Consider the following 13,119-nt stretch of genomic DNA (forward strand, 5'->3'; position numbering starts at 1 on the left):
AAACTTTCAGTTGTACTGTATACTGCTGATAAATCTGTATCTTTTCTACCTCTAGTAATGTGTGCATTTCATTGGATTATTTAAATTATATTTAATATCTGTAATCAATAATCTCATTTCATTGATACTAATAAACTTGAACTATATCATTTATATTACTTCATTCAATTACTTAATTCACATTTAATTTACTTTTTAGTATTTAAGTTTCTAACAATCCATGGTGCTTTAGAGACATAGGAAGGATATAATTAAGAGAGGGGATCAGAGGTATACTGATGACTTATTATTACATGACTTCCATTGGCCTAGCAAAAAGGCTAATCCAGCAAGACTGGAATCAAGGGGTGTTAGAAAATCAGCAGTGTACCTGTAGAAGGAACAGAAGTGGAAAAATTGAATCCATGCATAAATGTACCAAAACTGAAATTTAGTATGTTTATGCAAAATTTTCATTATCAGTTTTGAAAGTTGATAATAAAAATTATTATTCATAATTGATAAAGAAAAATATTTATTAGAGAAAAAATGAAAGTTTGAAGACAAGAATGAAACTTTGGATTACTGGCAAACTCTGAGACAAAAATTGACTCAGCCCGTGAAGCATGTAGCGAAGTTGTCTACAAGGACAGAATAATTAAAGTTCATGGTGTCAGGAACTTAAAGGGATAGTCATAGAAAAGAAGAAAGCATGAAAGTTCCCAGTAAGTAAATCAGCATATGCACTGAAAGAATAAAGGGGGGGGGGGGTAAAAAAGGTGTAAAAGCAGCTAAACAAAAGTTATGGAGAAAACTGGTAAGAATATAGAAGACAAATATTGGGAAGTTGGCATAATGTTCTAGAAGCTATCGAAAAAAACTCAGAAATGAAAGAAAACGACTGTAAAAAGAATTAGAGATCATAAAGGTGACATCAAAACTGAAGATACTCTTGATGTTCATATAATTAAATTTATTGGAATCAATACAGCACAGAGAAATAATTAAACAGGTTTAATCATTCTAATATTTTGTCTCTGTCACAGACATTTCAGGACTACAGTATTAAAATTGTAATAACACACACACAACAATAAGTGGAAGTAATTAGGCTATTTTAGGGGGGCACCCTCTGTGAGTGCTGTTGGCTAGCCTTAGTTGTTAGGTGGGAGGTCTAAGAATTACACTTCCCAAATCTTGGGAAGTTTAACATCACCATATTTATTTAGATTAGGCTGGATTTTTAAATCTGCTAAATTCAAGAAAGAGTCAAGTTGAGATTTGCTGCGATGAAGCATAGTAGTTTTCTTCCATCTGATCCTATTCAAGACGTGAACATGGTGGTTGTGGCAGCAGATGTATTTCTTGTGTTCACCAAGGCAGATGTTAGCAGTCTCCCAGTTTGACTGTAATGTGATAAGTTGCAAGAACATGTAACCTTGTTCTTGCAACTTAATTCTTAGGTCTCCTTCCAACAGCTAAGGCTAGCCAATAGAACCCATAGAGGGTGTCCCTCATAGAACTTTAGGCTTAAAAGGGTAATTTCTTCCACTTATTGTTGTGCATGTGCTTTTGCATTTCTTATTACAACTTTATTATTGTATTCCTGAAGCTCTGTGATAAACTATTGGAACAATTAAACCTATTGTTTAATTATTTCTTTGTGTTGATTTATTCAATTAAATTTAATTATGATTGTAAAACAGCACCTAAGCTTAAATACCCATATACTTTTTGATGTTTGGAGTAATTACTTTGAAAGATTACTGAATGAAACAGGAAGTGACAGAAGAGTGGGGTAGAAAATAGTCAAGAGGAATATCATTGCTTAAAGAAGAAAAACCTAACAAAAGCCTGAAACATGCAAACACATCTTAAATATGAGGTATAAGAAATGCTTAAATATGAGCTATAAGAGTTTTACTACTGCACTACAAAATCCAGAATGATTGGAGTAGAGCTCTCATAGTAGCCATCTATAAACAAGGGAAATAAAACTGAATGTGAGAATTACAGAGGAATTTCCTTACTGATTATTCTAGTTAAGATTTATGCAAGCATAAATTATCATGTTTATGTCATGGTGATTGGGACTCTTGCCATCATCCTAACCATTTGGCAAGGGAGAGAGAACACTGCGTCCCGCAGCAGTTTTGTGCTTGCATACCAGCTTATGTGCCACATATTGTGGCAGTTCTTTGATTATAACCAAATCTGTATGGGGAGAAACTAATATGTTTGTTTTAGGATATATTAGAAAACAATAATTAAGGAGAATGTTATATTTGAATTACTAAAAGGTGTAAATATGCGAATCTTCATTAATTAGTGATGTGAAAATGGGAAATATGAGAAGAAAGAACAGATGTGAATAGAAATACTTTCATTACTTGCAAATGATTTATTAATAATTAACATTTGTGATATGTGTGTCCTCTAAGTTGCTGGGTGGAGCAAATAACGTTATCCTATAAACTCTAGACACATATGTGCATTTGTGATTGCATATTTTAAAAGAAAAAAAATGAAATGAAAGCAATTTGTTTGTGAAATATAAATAACTAACCAATAATAAACAGTGGATATATACATTTTGTATTTTATAAATAAACATAGAGAGGGAATAATCCATTAAACAAGTGATTGATTTAGGTGTGGCAGGAATACATGGGTTGATGGAGCAGTAATCATCTTTTAAAATTTGTTGTGCTTGTTATGCTTATTTATTTCTGTTTTAATTATATTTTGCTTAGTTTTCTAAGTATTTTCTTTTATTTCCTGGTGATTAGCATACAGTTTTTATATATAGTAATGTAAACGGGGGAAGGGCTATTTATTTATTTATTTATATATCTTACTTTATTTATCCTTTCTTCTTTCCCCTTCTGCCCCCTTCTTTATATCTCTATTTATATATTTTCCTTAATTGGTTTATCTTATCTCTGCATCCACTCTCTCTGTATATATATATATATATATACATTAATGCAATAATTATTATGTACTTCTAACTATTCTTCCTTATCACTCTTTAATATCTCTTTACGCTAAACTGCCTTCCGCACTTGCCTTCTTATTCTTTGAACACCAGAAAAATTTATTTGATTAAAAGCTGCACCCACTGATGTCCGTTTTCTAGTAACAAGAAGTAGAAGTGTAAAATGTGTCCAGTAGTTTTCCCATTACATTCAAATTATCCCTGATTATTTAATATCTGCAGTCGTGGTCTACTATCTATCCTTTACTATCCTTTCTCCTGGGTTCCCGCTAATAGGCTCTAATATTTTTTCGGAACAGTGCATCAGAATTAAATATCAGGCAACACTCTATTAACATTTAAACAACACATTTATTTACCACAAAACAATTTACACTATTATTGCAATTAAAGAAAAAATTTGCTTAGTTCAACAATTAGCTTAAAATGCTCTTTCAATTCATGAAAATTATGTCACAAAATTAACCACTCACTTCCAAAATACAAGTTATTACCCTAAGCAATGGTACCTATTAATAAACTGTTACTTCTTCTTAACTGTTATGCACATGAAAAAATATCATTACACACAAAAGCTCTTTCCTTCCGATATTAAGATAATTCTATAGGCTATATGCACCATCGACAAACAGTTACCCTCTGACTGTTACACATATAAATTTCTATTACTTATTAAACATCTAATTTTCAACCATTTTCTCTGGTCAATTTCATCAGCCTCAACTTAACAGTCCACTAATAAAGTTCTCCTATAATTCATGAAATTTGAATAAACGGATCAACTCACTTTATGGCTGCTACCCACTGTGTACTTGGCTTCGAACTGGAGTCCTGACCATTTTTTTCCGAATCAGGTTTTTCTCTCCTCTTTTACGCCGGTGTTAGATTTACTGATGCTTCTTGGGATGCTGTACTCGCCACACTTCAGACGAAGATTATTGGCTTGTGGAATGCTTGCATTCACGTTGGACTAACGGAGCAATTTCTTCTCTCGGACAACAGCTCCCAGCGAAGATTCGTCAATTCGTCATCAAATATCTGCTTTGCCTGGTGGATCGGCTCCTGTCATCTTTCTTTTAGATCATTGGCATGATTTCTCCCGAAGTCGCATCCTCGATGGCTTACATCTGACGGACAACCACTGGCGACTTCTCGATAACGACTTCTCGACAACTGATGAGGAACTCTTGGAACCGATACTCGATCTTCAGGCCAACACCTTTTATTCGCCTTCTTTCGTATCCCTGCACGAAGATATGGGACCCTGAACATTTCGGTGCGGTCCCTTGTTCTTCCACTGACCCTTTCTTTGTTCTTCTGGTGTACTCCTCTAATCTTATTTGTTTCGGGCAGCGGACATTCGTCTGAAGTTTGTTGGTCCATTTAACACTGACCTTGAGTATTTACAGGTGCACTTCACAAACAAATTTTATGTCCTTATAAGGAGCTAACATATATGGTTTTCTGGTGGCAAGGTATTGCCTTAGTTCAACACATTCTAGAATTTGTCTTAGGGCAGCAAGTAAGGACAATTCCCATAGGGATTATTTACATTAACAAACTTTTAAATATACACAGACATATAGGTTACAATCTTACTGGGCTTGACTTCTGTAAAAATTGATGTAAGGCTTTCTGACATTATTAAGCTACATCAAATTTTTACAGTAATATATATACATAAATAATTTCCAATCATGTCAGAATTATCAACGATCGGAATTCTAAAAAGTTCTGACGTGATCGGATCATAATTCTAAAACGTTGCACAGAATTATCTGTGTAACTTTCTTGTCAGCAGTTCTTCTGTCTGATCAATAATAGAAATCTTGCGCATAGTATTTTGTTGGAGTTCAATGGATACAGGTCACTTCTTATAATATATATAGGAGGATTATTCATTCTCCTATGTATTGAAATCTATTAAAGAATAGAAGTGGTCAGAAATAGAGGAATTATTACTTACTATGTCTATTCTTTTATAAGACTGGAATTAAATTATTCCTATAGCATGATAAACATCCTATCCTCAACAGATACTATATTACAGAAGCAAGAAAAACAAGTCATGTCACTAAATACAGTACATCACAGAGACATTTACAGTCTATATACCATATTTAGTTATAATTAGTGTAATTAGAGACAACTGGAAGAACCCTTCACAATGAAAAACATGTCCCTTCCCACAGACACTATGTTCCATGCATGCAAGCAAAACAGTTTTATTGTAGCACTAAACATAGTATCTAACTAAACACATTTGTCTTAACATTCTCTTTCAAATTTTCAGTTGCAGAAAATACATGTAACAGCTGTTTGATTGGGTACAGAAAACACGCAATTTATGTAAAGATAATAAAGATGCGCGTGTGCATGCACACAGTACAGAGATATTTATAGTCTCTATACTCTATTTATGTACTGTGTACTGATTTCAGTGTGTGTGTGTGTGTAACTTGAAATCAGTTAAGACTTGCATTTGAGAATTTTGATATCATTAAGACATTATACAAGTTCTAATTTTACAAATAAAATTCAACCAAAAAAAAAAAAGTTCCAAATAGCATGCAATATGATCTTTGTGAAAATGCCATTGCTTGAAGCGAAAGCAGCATACATATGGTCACGCTAGTTCTTGCATGTGTGGATGCCAACCCCAGCATGAATGTGCTAAGAAGAGGCTAAGAAAAATGGTGGAAGGGAATCTTGGAGAAGAATGTGCTGACTTCAGGCCAAACAGAGGTTGCCAGAATCAGATTTTCGCTTTAAGATAAATAGTTGAGAAATCATGGGAACATAACAAGGATCGTGACAAGGTACCAAGGGAAAAGTTGTTCAAAATTCTACAGTTATATGTGTAAATGGTACATTATATTGAGCAGTATGCAGTCTATATTTGAGTTGTAAATCACAGCTAAAGGATTTACAACTTTAGTTGTAAATCCTTTAGCCGTGAATCCTTTTGATGGTAAATCATTGTTTGATTTACCATTAAACAGATGGTTTGATGGTAAATCAGGTATGAGACAGGGTGCATGTTAGTTCCACTGTTATTCATCATCTGTATGAATCACATTACAACATGAAGTGGAATTAGGCTTGATATGAAAATTTGAAATATTCAACTTACTTTATGCAGATGAAGTTCTATTAACTTTGATGTGTAGGAAAATAATACTTGATAATTAATAAATAACATAAAATCGATATACCTTATATGTATATTTTTATTAGTATAAAATTTTCACTCTAATATCAAGGACATCTTCAGTATGACTTTCAAATTAAACAAGAACAGACACTGGTATATTCAGCAATGACATGCATGAACTGTACATACAATGATGTTGAGCAGGGCTGTCCAACCTTAGGTAATCCGAGGGCCATATGTAAAAAAAAGATTTAGTTGAGGGCCGCATCACAATGCGTACCTAGTAATTTGGTGAGCAGAAGCGACATAACCTCGATAGCTGAACAAACGAACAACACTAATCACACGCTCACGTTCCCCGTGAGCGCCAAGAGCATGAGCGTTGGAACAAAACAGTATAAGAACACTTCTTTAACACATCTAATATTTGAAAAACATGTGGGTATACAGTGATGTAAAACACCAAATAAAATTACCAACATTGCGATTATCGATAAGTGATAGAATTAAAATATTTAACAGGCATTCGATTCAAACTGTTATTTTATTTTTTTTGCTCGTGAAAATCAAAACCTACAGGTAGGCCATACAAAATCTCGCCATGGCTCGCGGGCAGTGCTTTGGACAGCCCTGATGTAGAGTGTCATGGTCTAATTATGTTAAGCATCTTGTAAAAATAACTTCAACAAGATTTAATAATAAATAAAATAATATAATTAAATTTAAGTTAATTCTAGAATTTGTGAAGAACTGTTTCCCATAAGAAGAATAATTTAAGTCCATTGTTTCTATTTAAATTCAGCTAATGTAGTAAGGTATACAACTCTCTTTATATAAATGTTCCAAGAGATTATTACTTTTATTGAGAACCTTAATTTTCCTCCAAAGAACTCTGTCTCTGGTGGTGATAGTATACTCTGAAAGTCCTAATTGCTCTGGCTTCTAAATGTTCATCACAATGTATGGTTGCAGATTTGTTTGGCCAGAATACTTCAGAAAGAAAACACATACTGGATTTTACATTTATCTTCTTCCACACCATCATAATTGTCAAAAATCTGGCACCATTAAGACTTAAGTACATTGAGCACACTCTCTTTGCTCCACTATTGCTGCTCTCCCAAGAAATAAATCACATCCAGTTCACCTTCCTTATTAATGGCTTTACCGACAAGATAGTTAATAGAATTTCTTGTCATCTGCCTCTCATCAAAATAGTGATACAGAGGTGGTCCATCATGTCACCATTTCCTGTGTTAAAGATGTCTCAGAAGGTATAGCCAAACTACTTAGATCTTTTGGCCTACAAGTGTCCTTCTGTCCTATCGACAAGATATCTACTTTTCTAGGATCAGCAAAAGATAAACTTCTACCTTTTAGTCCACCCTGCAGTGTATCAAATTCCTTGCCAGTGTGGATTATCATATTTTTGGTGAAAAGGTAGATCTGCAGGCATGTGTTATGAACATTTAGACTATACTAAGTTCTATGAGCCAGACCAATCATGACTTGCAGAGCATGCTATCACCATCAGACAGAGTTCTTTGGAAGAAAAGCAAGGTTCTGCATAAAAGTAGTAATCTCTTGGAATGTTTTATACAAGGACAGTTGTGAGACCTTGCTGCATCGACCAAATCTAAATAGAAACGATGGATTTAAATTACCTCTCTTATGGTAAATAGTTCTTCACAAATTCTAGAATTAATTTAAATTTAATTATATTTTTATTTATTATTAAATCTTGTTAAAGTTATTTTTACTAGAACCTTAATATGATTAGACTATGACAATCTACACCATGTATGTATAGTTTGCGTGTATCATTGTTGAATATAACTGGTTTCTGTTCTTGTTTAATTTGAAAGGCATACTGAAGATGCCTTGATAGTAGGGCTAAATTTTACTAATCAAAATATCAAAACATATACGTAAGGTAAATCTGTTTTATGTGATTTATTATGTTTATGTATTTTTTATTTATTTATTTGTTATTTATTAATGATGTTCTGTTCCTAAACAAATCTAGTAGAAGTGTAAGATTTCCCAACAAAATTGAACAGCAGATAATAATTTGTGTGAAAATCAGCAATAGAAACAGCAGTCTATAAAAACAGGCAGGAACACTGAAAACATCATTGGTTCTCCTGAGTGGAGAACCAATAGTATAAGATTTCAGCTAATTAGAAACAGTGAAGATGGGAAACTAAATATGGAAATAGACAATAGAATTAGTAAAGCTGGTATGGCAGGATTCAACTGAATAAATTTATATGGAATGAGAGAGAAATTAGTCAAAATACTAAACTAGTTGTATAGAAGAAAGTTGTGAAAGCAATTTCAACTTGTGATCTGAGAGCTGAGACCACAATATGAGAATTCTGAGAAAAATTAGCAGAAGGAACATGTGGCATCAATGGCAGAACTATATTAAAAAATTAAGATATTTGCAGGCATTAAGATATGTTAGCATTCATGAATGTGTGAGCAGAGCTGATATAAGGTGGTATGGTTGCTTAAAGAAAATGAGAGAAGAAAGGTTAGCAAAACAAGTGTTTGTTTCTAGGATGGCAGAAAAAAATGATCCAGAGGAAGACCAAGATCTGTGTGGATTGATAGAATGAGTAGTGCTTTAGAATATCAAAATATAAGATCTGATGGACTTTACAACCGCGTTAAAAATAACTCTTTTAATATCCCGACGTTTCTGTGAACTGAGCGCTGAAGATCTGCTCCAGTGAACATGCACTGAAAGACGAATTTAAAGTTATCAGCAATACATTTCAAAAAAATGGATACAGCCAAAACACCATTAACAAAATTCTCTACGAGACCTCAATTAAAGACAAACCAGACTACAATAAAACTATAACCATTCCGTACATTAAAGGGACATCAGATAAAATAAACAAAATACTACAAAAATACAACCTCAAAGCCACCTTTAAACCTCCTGCAAAACTAAAAAGCTTACTCAACTCATCCAAACACCCACTCCCTCCACTGGTCCACCCTGGAGTATATCGTATTTATTGCACTTGTAACAAACCACATATATAAGGGAAACAGGATGCACAATTCCTATCAGACAAAAAGAACATAAACGACACATTAAATATAACAATTATGGTGAAGCTGGCCTTTCTGATCATGCCCTGAACACCTTACATAGAATTGACTGGAAAAGCACTAGTTGTCTACATCACACCAAAACGGTATGAACGCAAATTCAAGAAAGCATGCAAGATTATTATCAACCGTCCCAATCTGAACAATAATGATGGCCTAAAAATCCCAAACATATGGAAGGCACATATTCGACCCATGGAACCTTCTTCTCTAAGAGCAACTATAAACAGGACTGTAGAAAATCCAGGATCCTAAATCAAAAATAACAATTGTAATGCTAAAAATAGGACATCATTGTTACCAAAAGAAAACTATCTGTAAGAAAGAATATTTATCCATGTTATCATAAATAGAATTTAACTTGATGTAATTTCTAAATAATTATTATTATTTTTTTTGCTAGAGGTCATGCCAGTAGATTAACTTGTGATCAAATTCATTGTTTCTTTACTCACTGTATGTAATGTAACTTAGCTTGTGCTTGTGTATTTGTATATACTCCAGATGATGATCTTAATATGAAGATCGAAATGTTGGGATATTAAAAGAGTTATTTTTAATGTGGTTGTAAAGTCCATAATTTCTAAAATGAATGCTGATCACTGTGCAACACTAAAAGAAAGGATAAGATCTGATGATATTGGAGTTCTGAGAGGTAACAGGTTAATTTGGAGGAAAATTGTTGATTTTGTTGAGGAAGTTGGTAATGATGTAAACTTTTCGTGTATTAATATAATGATATCTTGTATATTCCCCCCCATCTTTCCCTGAGGGTACATATCAGGATGATGATGATCACATTTGTCAAAGTACGAGGAAAGTATGTGTTAACATTAGATTTATAGACTGGTAGATTGTTCTCTTGAGGTAATACATAAGGAAGGAGGCTGTTCAAGTAGATGAGAGAACCATATTCTATGGTTAGAAAGATTTGTGCAGAGTTATATTCTTTTCAGAAGTAAAGTAATGCCTGGAAATCTTCAATAAAACTTATATCATGGATGCTGTACTTAGCCAATAAAAATTGGAAGGTAGAATCATTTCAAAAAGAGGTATCTTCTGTAGAGATTTGGGTATTGTCGAAAATTGTCGAAAGTAACAATGAGAAAAAGAAAGTGTGCTTTGCAACAAATAAGATAGCACTGAAGTTCAAGTTTTTAAAATCTCACTAAAAGATGGTTAAGAAATCAGAATTCAGGTTTTAGAAGTAGATATTTTAGAAATTTTGTCAGTTGGGTAAGCATGTTTCTCTGTCTGTTTTCTCTTTACTCTTACCATCTTCTCTTTGGCCATGCCTTTAAGGCTAATGATTGGCTGGCATTGATTCCTTGGATTCTGAAACCTTAATTTAGTATGCTCATTGGAATATGTATATTTGTTTTAAATTTTGTGTTCTTTTGGCTGGTTTGTTTGTTTGTTTCCAGGAGGGGAAACCCGCCATCTCCATGTAAGATGAGGTAACTCACTTTCATTTAAAAAGTCCTTATAAAGGTTCTTCACATTCTAGATGGGATTCAAACCAGGTCTTTCTATCCAAATGACATCATTATTGACTGAGCTATGAAGGTTTCCCACCTCTTACTATAATATTGTCAATCATCCATTGGCAATTCATGAATACTACTTTCACATGTCAGCAGCTTTGTTTTCTCCTCAGTTTTAGCAATTATAAATATTTTGTAATATCTCATTTGTTTAGTGCTACTTGACATCTGCTTCAGCTTTCATTATTTTTCAGAAAAACCAACATAAAATATAAGAAAAACAGCTGTGGTAACACATGAAGACAGCAGCTGCTGTTGGATCAAGAGACAAGCCAGCAGTATGAATAGCTGGATCCTATACTCTAGCTTAAGTTTCTAACGGCGTTACCTGAACCTACCAAGATTAGTTATGTCAACTATAATAAGTATTTTCATTCGCTACAATTACAGGATTGTGTAATAAGCTAACACCATCAACTCCAAGTAACTTTCATACCTGCCCACAAAGACTATCCTGGAGTATATAAAATCTCTGGAAAAAATCAGGACATGGAGCAAAAATAAAATACAAAATGCTAATATTATAAATTAACAGGAATTTTAGAAGAATTTTAACCTTCCAAAATCAACCAGAAGATACTAAATATTATTTAAGGTATCAGTCATGTAGTGCTATATTATTTGTTCTTTGTTGCTATATTATTGTTTTAATACTTAACACTTGGTGTTCTATTCAACCTGAAAGATAATACTATAAGCATCGAAATGTTGGTTTATAAATTATATTAATTGTTAATTAAATGTACATAATTTCTTTAATATTTTATTATTATATATATATATATATATATATATATGCATTTTAATAACATTCATTACTGATATTTAATATGATATAAATATAAATGTTTTTCTTTTATTTTAGATAATCCAGTTGGATCCTCTCAGCCATATAGGAACAAAGGTGATGCTTGTTGGGACTGCTTAAGTTTTTCTGTTGAAGATCTGTGCTCACATGTACATGCTGATCATAATTATTATGCAGTATGTAAAGGCATATTGGTTCCGAATTCCTATTACTCATCTAGAGGTCTGCTTCATGACATTCCATATGATGTTTTGATAAAGACAAATCTCTCACAGTTGTTAAATGAATGTGCAGAACCAACAACTGACTGGGGACGTTTTTTAGTCATACCTAAGCTATTGCAAACACTGAAATCATTGTTTTAATAAGTGCTTTTTTTTTTCTTGCATTGCAAACAGCAGACATTCTGTACTAAGTGCTGTAAATTTAAAAATTTTGTGTTTTTAATGTGGTCAACAAATTAGTCATATTTTTGGTTCATTCGAGTTCTTTCATTTCTCAGTGTGTACCATTTAGGAGCATTATGTTAAAATTTTTATTTTTCAATTTTCAGCATTGTACTTTGTACTGTCAATTTTTGATGTTATATACTGTAAAAGGTGGGCAACCTGTAAAGTCATTTTTAATTTGGCCAAAATATTTTTTAAACTTATTTCAAATGTGAATACATATCCTTTCAAATGCTTATGTAAATTGCAGGCATGTACCAACTTGGAATAATAATAGCATTTGAGTTCAGGACTACCATTGATTTCAAAATAATAGAGTGAGATTACAGCAGACAACTGCCACTATCTCATTCCTAAACCCTGACTGCTATATTACTGTCTGAGGTTAGTGTGAGTTCCATAATTGATTTTTCCAAGTTTCTGGGAGCAAACTTGCAGTGTTCTTCTGCCAGAAATCAACCAACTCAGGAGCTTGCTAAAAAAAAAAAAAAAGCCTAGAAAAAGTTCTAGTTGACACCTATAATAGACTTTTTTATGGTGGTCTAGAGCACTACAACTGGATAGAAAAACCAACATAAAATATAAGAAAAACTAATTATATTAGTTTTTTTTTTTTTTATCTATCTAATTATCTTTTTAAACGTCTATTATCAAGTATTTCTTTTTTTTTTTTTTTTTTTCCAATTTTCATTGCAGTTTGATATTGCTGGATGCTGAGAATTACTATTCACTAACAATTGAGAAAACATTTCACTATTCAGAAATATGGGTTAAGATATAGCATCAGCTCACTATTTAAAGGTTTAACTTCTCGGTAATTTCAGAATCTCTTTCCCCATGCATTTTATTGAGAATTTCATGACACACAAAAAAAAAAAAAATAAATAAATAAAAGCAACATTTGTTTTAAACATACTAATGCTATTAAGCAGTTTTACTGAATGTAGGAACATCTCATTGATATCATTAGTTTCATGTTGCACTTTAATGGAATAATGCTATTAAGCAGTTTTACTGCATGTAGGAACATCTCATTGATATCATTAGTTTCATGTTGCACT

The 13,119-nt window shown here is 32.8% G+C and overlaps 1 protein-coding gene across 1 annotated transcript in view; it reads left to right on the top strand.

The window, feature by feature from the left end:
• LOC150100822 (divergent protein kinase domain 2A-like) overlaps positions 1-12,521 on the top strand; it is a 40,142-nt gene extending 27,621 nt beyond the window's left edge. The window contains exon 3 of the mRNA XM_090401719.1: positions 11,667-12,521. Within this exon, the coding sequence (XP_090257845.1) occupies positions 11,667-11,974 (308 nt within the window). The 3' untranslated portion in view covers positions 11,975-12,521. The remainder of the gene's footprint in view (positions 1-11,666) is intronic.
• The last annotated feature ends 598 nt before the right edge of the window (positions 12,522-13,119 follow it).

The sequence above is a fragment of the Typopeltis vanoorti genome, chromosome 12, assembly GCF_054136105.1.
Source record: "Typopeltis vanoorti isolate ZY-2024b chromosome 12, IOZ_Tvanoo_1.0, whole genome shotgun sequence".
NCBI lineage: Eukaryota > Metazoa > Arthropoda > Arachnida > Uropygi > Thelyphonidae > Typopeltis > Typopeltis vanoorti.